The sequence below is a fragment of the Phalacrocorax aristotelis genome, chromosome 8 (assembly GCF_949628215.1).
Source record: "Phalacrocorax aristotelis chromosome 8, bGulAri2.1, whole genome shotgun sequence".
Lineage (NCBI taxonomy): Eukaryota > Metazoa > Chordata > Aves > Suliformes > Phalacrocoracidae > Phalacrocorax > Phalacrocorax aristotelis.
In genome coordinates, this window is record NC_134283.1 from 43,116,103 (window position 1) to 43,131,316 (window position 15,214).

Consider the following 15,214-nt stretch of genomic DNA (forward strand, 5'->3'; position numbering starts at 1 on the left):
GACCCGGCCCTGGCACATATTTAAGGGCAAAAATAATTTATTTTATGACATCACTGAATTCCTGATGAAAACATTCACATACTGGGATTTTAAAACGCACTTTCTTTTACTAACATTTTCACTAGCTCAGAAAATCCCACGCTACGTGCTCTGACCACATCATAAAGAAAAACGCTTCATTTTGGATGCTGAACAACCCAGACTGTTTAAGAGTAGCATGTTTACTTTCTGGCAGGACACAGCTTTCTCACAGACAGGCTCAGAAATACGACTCTGACACACGCATTAAGAACGGATTCACACAGCCACGTAGGCTGGAACACTACCATTAGTGGGACAGTACCAAATACAGAAGATACCTTGTCTTAAAAATCTTTATTTTCAGTGCAGAAACATGGGAGAATGACAAGAAACCTTTAGGGAATACTGCAATTTCCATAGCTTGTGATGCTAATTACAGTCATTATCAGAGAATCTAAAAAGTTCTGCATATTTTTTGTTCTCTGCTGATGGTAGCTGCGGTATGAGACAAACTCAAGGTGCAACAGCAATGCTAAGCAAGAAAAAAAACCCCAAACCCTAAACTCCATCTATTTTCAATACTACCACCACCTAATTATTTAAAGTTTCTATAATAACCAACTCCCAAACAACAACCAATAATAAAAGCCCCCTCCCGTGTACATACACATAATCTGAGGTATATTCTTTTCTAAAATGACAACTTCTATCCTTTGAATGCGCAGCAAAAGCAGAGCAGCATAGGGTTTTTAATGGGTTCTCTTCTTTGATGCCACATATTTAAATTTTTTTTAGATTTAGCTCTTTTCTCCTTTGCCTCTTACACCACTCTTCTTTCAAAGTGAAGAGATTTCTAGAGATAAACTGTGAAGAAGACTCACGTTCAACAAGACTGTCCACACGCGTACAATAACACACAGTTCTTTGGTCTCCTGGTTTTGGACTGGTTTTATCGCAAAAGCTTTTATGAAATAAGAAGAACGCCTCCTAAATCACTCACCACTCTGGCTACCTGGCTCAAGGGCTGGATCCAAGCAAGGGGTGGTAACAGTGACTAGCGCAACATCTGAGTTTACACCTTCTGAAGACGTCGGGTGCCTGGAGGAGCAGTAAGCCACCACCGGCACAGGCAGCAGACAGCTGCCTGGAGCCGGGCAGTAGGATATATGTCGTACAGGAGAGCGCCTTAAATCCCACACTGCTCCGGTCTATGTGGACCAAAGCCCCTGTGTTCAAAACAGGGGCAGCAGAGGCACCATCCTGTTTTTCTACACTTACGCAGCAGTCAGAGGCCTGACTTTATTCCTTGCCTGAGGGATTTTGAACCCACAGCCCTTCCCTTCCAGGAGAATACTCCAGTGCTACAGGGGGGACATGTGTGTTCTGTACTCTGTTGAAGCTCTTCTGTTAGAAAGATTAACGAAATCAGGGAGAGAAGGCCAGATAATTGTTTTATCCAGTGGCTTAAATAACAAATTAAAGAGACTGCTGGAGCTGGGGCTGCTCACAAACCAACAGCTGCCCGCTCGCCTGGAGTCTCTGGTCGCTCGTTTCCCACTTGCAGCCCAACCAGCCTCTCATTCTTTCCTGCACTGTGGAGCCCCATCAAAAGGAGAGGTGGAGAACGCCGCCTTGCCAGCTCACACATTACAGCAGGTTGTCAGTTGATTACATCTTTCCTCTTCCAAAAAACAACTCTAAACAAATAAGGCATCATATTTGCCTGGGACAGCTTCCACAAGCAGTAAAATGCTCAAATATAAATACTAGGTAGGGAAGTCTGGCCAAACGATAAGGCTCTTCCTCTCCTCTGAATTTTGATTCCCATCAACAGCTATTCTCACGGAACCTTGACATGCGAAACACAAAGGATTTTACTATCTGTCTATGTCATCCTACCTATTTTACTTTGAGTATTTAAATGCCACTGTAGTGATCAGGGAATCTTCCTTTTTTTCCTGTAAATTTTTTATTAGGGACCTCCTAATCTCTAAATATTTAAAGCTTTATTTGTTTGAGACAACGAATTAATTGACTATTAATACAAAACCTCCCACAAAGAAGCGACAGATCTACCACCTCAAGCTGCGATTTCTGCGCTTCTCACAGCCTAAGGCCTCGATTCTGCAATTACACACATTTATCTGTACTACGGCAAAGAATCCCAATGGGATGACTCACACTAGCGAAGTTAATCACATTTGTGAAGATCTGAGTCCCGTAGTTTTGGCTCAGGACTATATTTGGATGACACATCTTCAGGGAACCAAGATCTGAAGAAAGTAGCACCAGCAGTGCAGCGTTTGATGCGTCTTACAAATAATTTTAGCACGGCAAACCTGAAGGCGAAGGTGTTTTCATACTTGAAACTCAGGCCGGGGAATGGCCACGAATGGCTCTTGCCTACAGCCCTGCTGCTGGCTTCCTCTCGACCAACACAAAACTGCCCCAGATCTGGATGCCTCCGTCTGTCCATCGGTAAAATCAGGTGAATGATGTGCACATATAGTGCAAAAGCACTGGGACAGGTAATTTAAAAATGTCTCCAAAGTGACTGTAGATCTTTATGCAGAATCTGAGGGAAAAGAAGTGATTATGAACTGTTTAATATCAATGAACCAAAGCCCCGTGAGAAGCTGTAAAACCGAAATCTCTGTACCCATCAGTACTTCCTTTAATTAATCCCACTGTCCTAGCAAGCTTAGTGTATTACATTTCCTAATTAATTGATTAAAAAATTGAGCATCCCTGTACACCGTTTAAGAAATTAACTGTACCACAAAGGTTATTGTGACTATACCATGTTTTTGTGAAGTCACAGAACCCTAGAATCGTAGAATGTCCTGAGTTGGAAGGGACCTGCAAAGAAGGGATCCTGCAAGGAGTCCAACTCCTGTCCCTGCACAGGACAGCCCCAAAATTCACACCAACTGGTGTGCTTTAACTTTTTTTGTCCTTAAATTTAATTTGACCCCTGTTCTTTGTAGCGTGAAGATGGAGGGGCAGCATCTGCTTTTGTGCCGCCCGTTACCGACACTCCTTACCTGTTGTTTTGGCAATAGAAAGTCCTTAGGACGCCCAGCTGTGCTGTCTGTTTAGGGCATTTTTGCTCTCTCCTGAAGGACGGGTGGGTCACCCCTACTTTGTGAGGACCGCCCGTGCCTTGCGCCACCCAGGCGCCCAGCCCACAGCCCGCTGGTGCCACCCAGCCCGCCCTGTCCCCGGCCCATTTTAAGCGAAGCCTCCACAGGTGGCTTCCCCGGGGACAGCCGGAGGCAGCCCAGCTGTCACAACGACCTGCTGACACCAGGGCCGGGCAAGGCAGCTCGGCTGACACCGCCTCCCCAGGGACCTCCCGGGGCTTCCCCAGGCCAGCCCTGCCGCTCGCACGCCGGGCCCGGCTGACAGGCCCGGGCCGCCTTGCGGGGGGGGGGGGGGGCGCGCTGAGGGGACGCAGAGCCCCGCGGCCTCCCCGCCCCCGGGCACCGCCTCCCCCGAAGCACCTACCCCACCTCACCCCGGGCGCGGCTGGGCGCACCGCGCCTGCGCGCTCCCGCTCCTCCAGGGCAGAGGAGACGTGCGGGCAGAGCGGCGAGGCAGGCGGGCGCCTTCCGGTCCGTGCGGAGGCCGGCTCCGGCGGCGGGAGGGTCGGCGCTCGGTTGCCCCGGGGAGGCGGAGCGGGGCCGGGGCTGGGCGGCAGCCCCCGGGGAAGGTGCTCTCCCTCGCCCTCGGCGCCTGCTGAAGGCGGATCCGCCGCGGCGGCAGGAAGGCCCGGTCCCCGGGGAGCCCCGTGAGCGGCACGGGGCGCCCGCCGGTAAATCGCCGCTGCGATCGTGACTGCGGAGCGGAGTTAATAAACGCGCGGAGGAGATGAGGAAGGGGCGAGCTGCGCTCCTGCAGGGGCAGCTCCGCGCCCGGCAGCACCCGTCGGCGCAGGCAGGGCTCTGCCTGAGGAGAGCCGAGGAGAAGGGAGGATGGCGGAGCGGGGGGAGTCACACCGGCCCGGCCGGCCCCCAGAATAAACAGGCTGGTGGGGTCTTCACAGAGGCGTAGGAAGGCTTCCGGAGGAGTCCCACTCCAGGCTGGCGAGGTGGCCTTCCCGAGCAGCCAGCGAGTCGTCGGTGGAAGGAGCGAAGCTACAGCACGTCGTGTTAGGCTTAGCGGTAAATCATCAGTCAGGCTTAGGGGTAAATTGCGTTCCTTGGATCAGGCTTAGGGGTAAATGGCGTTCCTTTACACCACAATCAATGGGCAAGTTTCGTTTGGTCTCAAATTGTTTCTCTACCAAGTTTTAACGGATTTTCATCAATATACTCTGTGATTGTTCTTGGTGTGCGCTCTGGGAGGGCGCGCAGGTCACCCAACTCACAGCTCCCCGGCAGACGCTGCGCACTCCTGCACCCTCGAGGACTCCCACCTTGAGAAACACAGGCTCCTACACCCCAGCATCTGCCCGCAGGTTGTCATCAAAACCGGATTCCCACCGTTCTCGTCCAGATTCTCCAGTCATTGCACAGCATTAACACGCGAGATCCTGTCAAACAAGGGAACATCCCTCCCCACCCTACACCAGGAATACAAACGGTACCTCTGCCTGTGGGACAGCAGCGCATCTTCCACCCATGCTTTAAGGACTCACTGTAGGCTCCAAACCCTTCCAACAGCGGAGAACAACGCTCTTACACCGTCAAACGCGTGCCTGTATATTGTGGGTCCCAGCCCCGGCACTCCGAGCTTGCAGCACCCATCACTAAATTAAGCCTCCTTCTGCTCCAATTATGTTTCTCAGCAATACAGTGCCTCCAGCTCAGATACACTGAAACATTTGCTGAGCTTCAGTCTATAACTAGGCTAAACTGGCTGTTCAGGAGTAATCAGATGAACGTGGGCTCTAATGAATGGCAAACCTCGTCTCACACACACGTCAAATGAACAAGGATAAATACTGAAACAGGAGGCAGAATTAAAAAAAGAAAAACAACAAATCAAACAAACCAAAAACCAACTTCAAAGTTTAGACTCATTCTTAGATGCAGGAAGCTTTTCCGTATTCTATTTGGGAACAAAAAGCTTGGCACTGATGCTGCTTTCAGCTGTGTAGCACCACTGTGCTAGCATTACCGTAATTTCACCGTAGTCAAAAGGCAGATGGGATCCTTGGGGGTTTCTGTTAATAATTAGATGTAGACTGAAGAGTTTTTAAACACAAATTCACTGACTCAAGGAAAGCAAACTGACTTACCAGGTCTGCAGTTTAGTCTTCCAAGCACTAATGTTTCTGAGCCTTTGCACACTAACGACTTTTCTAACAATTCTTCTCTAAGGTAGAATACTCTTGCTCCTGTGTTAGCTGCTAACACAGAACGGTCTGACTAGCATTCTGATTGCTGTTTCTAAACTTAATAGTGCTGCTCCTCTAAATTCCAAACAACTACACAAGCAGGTCTGAGGAGTAAATTGATATTCCTGTTCCACTGCATTAACAGAGACTTTTAGCAATAACTATGGCAAATAAACAATATTTTCTCTTCTGGCTGACATAAACTGCCACTGCTTTTCAGGCAACACCGAGCTGTACTTTGGTTTGGGATTTGGGGGTTTTAGTACATACGTAACGCTGGTTGGAATTACGACAGGATTACAATTTGGCTGCTGGGAGGAAACAAAAAAAGAGGCCTAGTTCTTCGCTGCAGTCATCCAGCCTGTCTGACAGAGCATGGCAAGAAACTACCACATCAACACTTACAAAAACCCAAACTTCTTCAAAACTGGCGTTTTAAGAATATGCGGAACCTCTGTGATACAGGCACGAGACCCGACTGTGTGGTACACGGCCAAGTTACAAGGAAGAGCTCCGTTAGATCTGCAGGCGTGCTTTCTGCTGTAGGTTATTAATTTTTTCCCTACCCCAAGGGAAGCTAATGGGACACCTCTTCAGTCAAAACCATACTGCAGCATCGGTACGTGAATATAGGATGCATTTAGGTGACAACATTTTACAACTTGGTAAAATACAGTCTTCCTGAAAAATAAAAGTTTTTAGAATACATTATCATCAAACCTGGTCATCCAGGTCCTATTTGCAGCTCTGCCGCTGGTTTAAAGTGGGACGTCTAGCAAAATAATTACTTTTTTTTTTTTAAATAGAAAGAAAAAAGTTCCCCATTTCTAAGTTGGCAGCTCCCAATACTTCCCTTCCTCATACAACTGAGGACACGCAGAATTGAGTTAAGCTCTGGTGCAGAAGGAGAGATAATCCAGAGAAGACATTTACATCATGGATTAACTCTTCTGTCTTTAAAGTGCATGGTATAATTAGCACATACCACAAGGAAAAACAGCCTAAAAATCAGCCCTTTGAAAGAGATACAGAGTGAGAGCAGAACGTCTTGCACTAAGGTTATGTATTTAACAGTTTTACATGAAATATTTATATATAAAAACTTTAAGTGCTTTTCTCCAATTTAAAAATCTAAAGAATTCAAAAATAAGGCATTCAATATTTGAAAAAGTACAGATTTACAAAATGTGTATATTCTGTCATGAAAACTCCACACCAACATTATACACTTGGAAAAAAAATACAAACAGGATATATTACAAATTTATGTAGCAATAACTTAGTTCATACCATGCAATAAAAAGTACGTTAATCAAGATACACAAGCTTTGAAGTTTCCTAAACTGGAGGGCTTAATTCTGTTTGCAAATGAGGTTTTATGCAAATCCTTAGAACTGTGGCACTTGAAATTTCTGGTAGCCTTTCTATTGAGAGTTAAATCGTACATAACAGTTACGAGGATGAAGAGTAACAAAGCAGGTGTTACGAATCGTTCCAACTTTGTTCGACAATAGCTGAAACTCTTTTCTCATATTCACGTTTGTTCTCCTGATAGAGTTGTGCTGCCTGACTGTTTGCTGGACTGTTTGGATTAGGTTCATCAAGCAGAGACTGTAAAAAGGGGAAAACAAAACATGAGACAAACCAACACATTTTAGATCAAGAAAAAAAAAAAATCAACTTACAGCTTTCAAATCACATGTTTCAGGAGGCAGACCTGACTCAGAAGAGCCCAATTGAAAAACGAAAAACCAAACGAGTTAACCTCATGGCTAGGCACCCACAATTACACTACTGAACCTCAAATTACGCCCTGCGTAAGCATCAGCACCGTGTACGCTTCCAGGTTCACAAACCTACCAGGTACAGGGTCATCTGTGCCAGTTAGCAGTATGATGCTAATTGATTAGTGACACTATGATTGTCATTGAGGACTAAAGAGGGGCTTAAGATGCCTCCTGCAAAAATTCACTGTAGAAAAATAAAAACAATCACATGGGAGAAAAGAAAATGGACATTTTTGCTGTGCCAGGCCATTTTCACTTGTTCCAAGCAAAGCAGGCTTCAGCAGTATTGTCTCCTTGAGGAGTTCACAGGGCAAGGCTCCCAATAAAGGTTAGTGTTTCAAACACTAGGCAAATTTCTACATCTGATGTCCTGTCTTGACTAAAAACAGTTAAAAAGGAATCCAAATCAGCAACTCTCTTCCTGTAAAAAATATCTAAATGCAGTTTTGTAGCTCAAAATTAGTCATCATATAGGTCAGCACCTTAGCCTTTATTTGATCCAGAAAGCTGCCACTTAGCTCACAAGTACTTGAGGCCCCCCTTGATACAGATACCTGCTAGCCACATCCCTGAGCTGTGTATTCTGGCTAACAGAGACTAACAACATAATTATTTTCTAAAATAGATGCAAAGTTACCTGAATTGAAGTTAAAATAGATGAAACATCGTATGTTGGACTCCAGCGATTCTGAAGAATATCTAAACATATGCTACCATCTGCATAAACTGTAAATACAACACAGATAACATTTAGAAACTATCAGATGTATTTCATAGTTTGTTCACTACGTACTGTCCAGGGCAGAGTCACTGTTCCAGTTCAGACTCTGCTGAAATTCATGCTTTAGGAAAGAGGACAGCAGTTATGCCTCACAGTTGTCTCTAGTTTGACATCTTGTATTCTGAAGAGCTATTACTGGAAGTAACAGAACACTTAATAGGAAAAGAAGGAAGCTCTGAAGATCACGGCAGCAGCACAGGGACCGGTAGGCTTGCTTTGCTCCTCTTGTGCGACCAGCCCAGGTACACAGAGAGGCAAGGCCTCCCTGAGAGCGGCAAGACACTTACTGCAGGGGTGGGATCAGCCGCACCAGCCAAGCACCTCGCAGTGAGTGGACTCACATGTGAGCGGAGGGAGTTCTTGCCCCGCTTTCACATACTCTACACTCAGTATGAGAGACACTAAGGCAGACCATACAAAATAGTGAAAAGCGTGCCTGAAATCCTACTTCTGCCTGGACACCTATCAGTGGTCTGAACATAAAAGTCTGTATGAAACAGAGATTGGCCAAACTCCTACACCCTTCTCTTCAAGCTTGTTCATGGCCATGAAAAGCAACACATTACGAAAACCCTGTCAGAGGCATTCTGGCTTGCATATTACATGACAGATGAACGGTTAGCCAGCACTGTCTAACAAGTCACAGAACTGAAGCCAAGGTCGCCTCTGTTCAAGGAGGGCTCAAGCTACAAGAGACACTCTAACGGGCTTACACGTCAAGGCTCACACTGAATCTGCACCCCCCCTTTGCTACAGAGGGGCTTGGAAAAGCCAAAGGCACGGTTTGTGTTTTCTGCCTGCAAGAATAACTGGATCAAACCTATCAAGTGCTGAAGCAGGAGCCAGGGCACACTCTCATAGTGCTGCCCTCGTCACTGAGTTAGGATCAGCTCCTCCTCCACGCTCCCCTACAGCTGTCCATTCTCACCTTCCTCATTGCACTAGTACTGGCTGGTACAGGGAACCAAGCGAAGGCATGGGCTTGGCTGAAGCCTCACCTGACAGAAATGAGCAACGTTTGGCTTGATCTGTTCCCTGCTCCAATTCACCATGTGGCTGCATGTACACGATTGCTGCTAAATGGAAAGGGGCAGGAATCTGCAACCAGAATTGCCTCTTTAAGCCACCCTAAGTGCAGCAGCTGCTGAAAATACTCACAGGCTTTGCTACTGAGGCTATAGGTTGATTAGAGAAAGACAGATAGCTTCTTCTTAATAGCATCATAACTCTTAATTTTTCATCAAGCAGTTGCTGTCCTAGGGATCTACTTAGGAGGTGGCAACGAAGAGAGATGAAGAGCTGTTAAAGCATTCTGGAGCTTCGCAGAATGACGGCACCATAATATTTAATGGGTATTACAGCTAAATAAAAATTATTTACTCACCATTTGGATGGAACATTTTTGATAAAAACCTTACAGTTGGAGGCTTATTTGGATATTCTTCTGAAAATTCTATTACTAGTTTAAAAGTACCTGTCCAAACAAACATAAATACAATCAGATAACAACAAAAGAACACCTCCAAGAACATACGTAAGTTATATGTGCTCCCTGATCAATATTTTCTTGCAATTATATAAACAACACTGAGTCTGCTTTTCATGTATTTCAAGTGATAATGCAACTATGGAACTACTTCTTAGTGATAGCAATAAAACCAGCAGCAGCAGCTAGGTGGAAGCTTGGAGACTCACTGTGTACACGGCAAAGGCAGCTAGATCCGACATCAATTATCCCACTGTCCCCCCCTTTTTCTGTGACCCAACATGCCGCTTCCATGGACTTTGGTGACTTTAAGGCGTTTCATTAAGAAGGCACTGTGGTGCCAGCAAAGAAACACTGCAATTTCATAACCAGCAATCTCAGCCTTTGGAGCTCATGACTGATTCACTGAAAACCTTTATTATGGATCAGTGAATAATTTACTGTAGCTTCTCCAACCCAACACAGAGAAAAACCCATCTGCTGCCGATTACTGCAATAATACCATAATTATTAAACTCATTATTCCTCATATGCCTAAGGGAGGTTCATTACCCACCAACCTTCATGTTTATGTACAAATTTGGTATTCCCTCCCCCTCATGGAGCTCTATTTCAGAACAATTCAAGCTTTTTCACCTGTTCTTCATTAGAAGAACAGAGATGAATCAAACACTCCATGAAGATGAAACCAGAAAAGCACAGTCTAGTTGAGCTGAGCCATGGAGATGTGAAACACATCTGGCAGCGTTAAATCAACTTCCCGCACTAAAAGCTCTAGTGTATATGTATAAACAAGTCTTGACATAAGCATTGCTTCGTAGCTTTCTAACTAACCACCAACCGCTATGACAAGACACTGCTCACATCAAAATACATACTTTTATAGCCAATAAGACCTTACTCCTTCACTTGCTTGCTTAGTTTGTTCCAAATTATATACAGATAACACATCTTATTTTTTCAAAGCAGAACAATGTTAATACTGGCAATATGTGGAAGAACGACAGAGGATATAAAAGTCAGCGGCTTACCATCTTCAAAAGGTGTCCCTTCTGGCCTGAAAAGGTTTAAAAATAAACTCAAGTTAAAAATGACCATTACCTACTTCTAAACAGGCACAATAAATTTATATCTTCTTCCTCATCCTCCCCAAGATATAGGTAGAGGAAATAATTTAAATATTTAGCAAAGTATCCAGAGGCAGCCTCTGAGAGCTTTGTCGTACCTAACACATTTTCCTATAGCCAATCTGCAAGTCGAGATATCTGCTTTATCATCATCCTAAACAATGCATATGCCATTAGGTGACTAGAGTGGAATTAATGAGCAAATTATTAGCAAGCACACTTCAGTTTTATGAAAGGATACTAAGCCAGTTCCTGTTTTGTAGTATGTGTAATGTAACTTCCTAGACAGAACCTGTACCTCGTTCTACTGGGCATCAATCCAAACCCCGCTAATACATCTGGATTTAACGGCCGGGGACATGCGGCTCTTATGCACTTTAATGAGGATGCCTGCTTCTTCATAACCCGACTCCTACACAGCCTAAACTGTTTATTTATTAAGCCATATGCAAGCCTTATTCAACAAAAAATATTATTTTAAATTTAATTTTTTTTTTTCTTACACATTCTGTATTACAACCGAAAACAGGTTTTTACCACAACAGCACACTTGGTCTTTTTCCTGAGTCTCCTGACTTCACGTACATAAAAGGATAAACGCAAAAACAAAACCCAGGTTTGTTACTTTTAGCCCGTTGATTAGAATCTTATAGTGACCAAAAATTCTTACCCAAATATAACTGCATTCCATTGCATTATGTTATTCTCAGATGGTGCACCACTGACACCCACAGGAGGGTCTTCTTGCAATCTAAGAATTACAAATATAGAATGACGAGCCTTACATAAATGAAATACTTCCATCTGCAAGTATAATTGAACAGTAATACCTAGATTTGTGAATGTTTTCTCACTCCGAATCAGAGACTACACAAAGCATTACATGCAGATTATCAGCACTCCAAAAGACAAACCTACAAGACAACGCACATGAAGATTTTCTCACGTATAACATCACAGTACAACGGCCCAGCAGGTTAGATTAAGTGTACAGGGAGCAAAACATTAACCAAAATAATGACGTAAAGCCCCACGTACATCTGAGACTACACAGTAAACTACGGAAGACCAATTGCTGCTGGTTGCCAAAACGAAGAAGAGAACAAACTGCAGCCACAAACCAGAGCTGAAAACCAGCCAGCGACGCTTACACAGCACACTTGCTGGGACTAAGTGCAAGGGACTGTCAGCGGAGCTTTTTCTGCATTCCCAGATCCGTGTGCGCGATGTGGCTAAATTTGGTATAAGCCTATTTTGGCTGGGAAGCTGATTGCTTCAAAAGGGAGCAAGGGGAAAACCTGCGTACTGCTCCCTCTTACCGCTTCAGCAGATGTGTTTATCTCTAAAGTAATCACGGAAGCTTTTTAAATTCCTTTTAGTTCCTTAATCCCTGGACTAGGGAAAAACACATTACTTACTGAAAGCCACATAAATTTGGACCAGACAGAATGATATATTGCAACCAAAGAACAGGATCCAAATATCTCCTTCTGTACAGCAGGGTTTCTGCTTAAGGAACCCAGAAGACCCTGCACAACGTAAACTAGCAGGCCCCAATCACCTGATGAGCAATTTGCCCCATCAAACCCCTTCAGTGACAGCTCCTACCCACCCGGCCTGTTCAGCCTCTGGACTTATGCAAGAATAAAGAAAATGCAGTGACTGCGCTTGCTTCCGAAGCTATTCTTCAGTGTTAACATGAGGTTTGACCACACCACAGTACACTTAGGAACAAGTCGCCACCAAAAGCCCTGCAGACCAAGGGACAAATTCTAACCAAATGTTGGTGAGTAAATGCAGATTTATTCAGAGTTGACACTGGTACACAGCCAGTAAATTCTCCTCCGCTTGCAGTGCCTAAGCCTGCGATAAAGCTGCGTGTGTGCATGGATGCCAAGCAATGGCACTGCCCTACAGAGACGGCCCCGAAGCAGGGCTCGCTCCGGTTGCGGCTCAGATCCCCTCTGAACCGTGTGTTTACATCCTTGCTCTCCAAGCACAGGCGGTTCAGACAGCTTAGCATCAGCAGCGTGACCCACCTACTATTTTGGTCAGGGAGAGCAGGAACGGGGCTTCTTCCTACCTCACTGCCAGGCTGCACACCAACAACCATGCCCAAGCGTTCAGCCTGACAAACACACCTGAAGGATGCCTTTGGTTTCCATATTGATTTAAAAGCTCCGGTTGCACCCTGCTGTCAAAGGGTCTAACTACAGAAAGGTTGTGGCAAGGACTGGGAATTCGCTGATCCAGAAAGCACCCAGAAATCTTAAACAGCTAGGGAAAAATGTACTATTTGTAACCCCTTTTTACCAGCAAAAATTTAAAACCCCCGACGTTTTTCTGTGGGTTTAGTCAAACAGATTAGAGGAGATAAAAGATTTGTTGAACTGTTCCCTCTTCACTGCTCTTGAGAACGACAGCATGCAAAAGGAGTTTAACAAAATTAATCAGAGTTCACAGCACACGGTCTGCTTTTTCAGTATGAGGTACAAGTAACATAAGGCTAAACAAACATATAACCCAGTAGGAAAGAGAAAAGTAAAAGAAACCTGACACGAAGGAGTTGCATAAGTTTTGGGGTATTAAAAAGTTGTCATAGATTTGATAATAAGTTTGATTTCCTTCGTGTTTATTTGGTTATACTTTTCTACAGCTTTAAAGTCTTTTCTCCTCCTGCAGCTTCAAAGTTATTAAACCAGCCCTTCTAAGATTATAAAAATCACAAAAAACATGCCTAATTGCAATCCTGCAAAACTACTTAGCTCCTCACCCTGAAAAAAACAAAAAAATCACTGGTTCATGTAATCTGTGTAAGTGAATACAATAAAAAAGACTGCATATCCTGTTTTGATTTGAACAGGAATCAACAACACCCACTTAGCAAACGCTAACACCCAAACACAACAGAAGGTAGGCTCCATGTCTCAAAAACATCCAACTTTTTGTAGATTCACAAATCAGGCTTTTACCACTGCAGCTTTACATGCAGTCACATAAAGCCACTACGATAGGCATCAACTGTTTACGGATGTATTTTCAGGTACTGGTATAACAGAGCTATGCTAAAAAAAGAGACACTATCAAAGCTGACTCACCTCCAACAACTCAGGAGTGACTCCAGTCCAGAGAAATCACAGGACATATCGTAAAGCTTAACAAAAGAAGCCCCCCCCTTTTGCCACACTCCCTGCTCTAAGTGTGTTTACGTGTCAGGCTGGAAGTAAGTTATTCTGGAGTCGGAGGTTCAGCCATTTACATCTACAAAAGCGCAAAGAGTAACTGCTTCTTTAGCAGTTTGTATTTATTATACAAAAGATTCCACATGATTGAAAACTATAGGCAGAATAGCATGCGCAAGGAAACATTAAAGGGCATTTTGCTTTTTATTACATACGGACAAATGAAGCGTTTGCTAATTCTCTGCGTTTCATTTATGGATGTCCGTCCCGAACGGTAGCTCTTTCCGGAGACCGACAGCACCTAAAGCCCGGTCCGTTCGGAAAGCGGGGCCCAACAGCTCCGGCCGTGCGGGGGTCAGGGCCGGGGGGGTGCGGGGGTCAGGGCACAAACGCTCAGCTCCGGGCAGGGGCACCTGTACGATACCCACCCCCGACCCCTGCCAGCCCCCCAACCACCCCCGAGCCCGCCGCTCGCCCAGCGGCCCCATCCCGCCCCACTGACCCCCCTCCTCCCGGGAGGGTCTCCCGACCCAGGCGGGCGGGGAGGCCGGGGGCTGCCCTTCATTTGAAGGCACGGCTTTAACTTTTATCCTCAGACGCCCCCCGCCGTCGGCGCCGGGGCGAGGCGGGCTGCCGGGGTACCCAGCACAGACAAAGCCCGGCGGGACCGATCCCCCACCCCCCCGGCCCCGCTCTCCCACGGCGGGGGCGGCCTACCCGGGGCGGCCCCTCACCGCGCCGCTGCCCCTCTCGCCAGGGCGGCCTCGTCCCCTCACCGGCGTGGCCCCGAGCCCCGGCCCCGCGAACGGCCGGGTCAGGCCCGCAGCCCGGCGGCTCTGCCCGTCCCCCGGGGCGAGGGGGGGTGCTCGCTCCCCGCGGGGTGACCAAGCCGGGTCCCCTCCTCCGCTCACCTCTTGAAGTCGCGCATCAGCCTGCGCCGCGCCGGGGTGGACATGATCGCCTCGGGGGGGGCGGGAGGGAAAAGAGTCCGCGGCCGCGGCGCCGCCGCCTCCCTCCGCCGCCGAGCACAAACAACCCGCAATGGCGTCTCCCTCCGCGGGGGGCGGGCCGCGCCGCTGGGCCGGCCCACGTCTGGGCGGGGAGGGGGTGGGCTCGGCACGGCACGGCACGGCACGGCACGGCACGGCGCACCGCGGGGAGGGGTGTGGGCGCGGGTCTCCGCGAAGTCGTGGTATAATTCTTAAAAGTTAGCCCCAAAACCTGCGCTGGGGTGGCCGCAAGTGCCTCGTTCTTCCTCCTTCAGGTGATTTTAAGGAGGTCAAAACATCACGAGACTCAAAACGAAGCGACTGCAATAAACACCATCCTCACCCTCTGCCCATGTCTTTGGCCTCTGGCCATCCCCGTGCTGGAAGAGCATCCAGCCCGGGTTTAGTACAGCACAAAGCTGCTAACTGCGTCTTAACAAAGCCCAAGACCAGGCCGGGCCGCATCAGCTCGGCTAGCAGCGGCTGCCGCAGCTGCGGGC

The 15,214-nt window shown here is 46.7% G+C and overlaps 1 protein-coding gene and 1 long non-coding RNA gene across 2 annotated transcripts; both read right to left on the reverse strand.

Moving 5' to 3' along the window:
- Positions 1–360: 360 nt before the first annotated feature.
- LOC142061602 (uncharacterized) lies at positions 361–3,538 on the reverse strand. The gene is made up of 2 exons (XR_012662159.1): positions 3,066–3,538; positions 361–2,596 (listed from the first exon to the last, which is right to left on the reverse strand). It is a non-coding gene; the product is annotated as an uncharacterized LOC142061602 (long non-coding RNA).
- A 2,758-nt stretch (positions 3,539–6,296) lies between these two features.
- Positions 6,297–14,987, reverse strand: UBE2B (ubiquitin conjugating enzyme E2 B). Its single transcript, XM_075102930.1, has 6 exons — positions 14,637–14,987; positions 11,214–11,294; positions 10,448–10,473; positions 9,315–9,404; positions 7,787–7,875; positions 6,297–6,973 (listed from the first exon to the last, which is right to left on the reverse strand). The coding sequence occupies exons 1-6, from the start codon at positions 14,678–14,680 to the stop codon at positions 6,845–6,847; spliced, it is 459 nt and encodes a 152-aa protein (XP_074959031.1). The 5' UTR covers positions 14,681–14,987; the 3' UTR covers positions 6,297–6,844.
- Positions 14,988–15,214: the final 227 nt, after the last annotated feature.

Excerpts from the sequence above, each read along its gene's own strand:
- UBE2B (XM_075102930.1), bottom strand. The coding sequence starts at position 14,680 with ATGTCCACCCCGGCGCGGCGCAGGCTGATGCGCGACTTCAAGAG. Across the intron at positions 7,876-9,314 it reads AAAAATGTTCCATCCAAATG|TTTATGCAGATGGTAGCATA; the intron begins GTGAGTAAATAA and ends TTGTATTTACAG. Across the intron at positions 6,974-7,786 it reads CTATTTTAACTTCAATTCAG|TCTCTGCTTGATGAACCTAA; the intron begins GTAACTTTGCAT and ends CCCTTTTTACAG.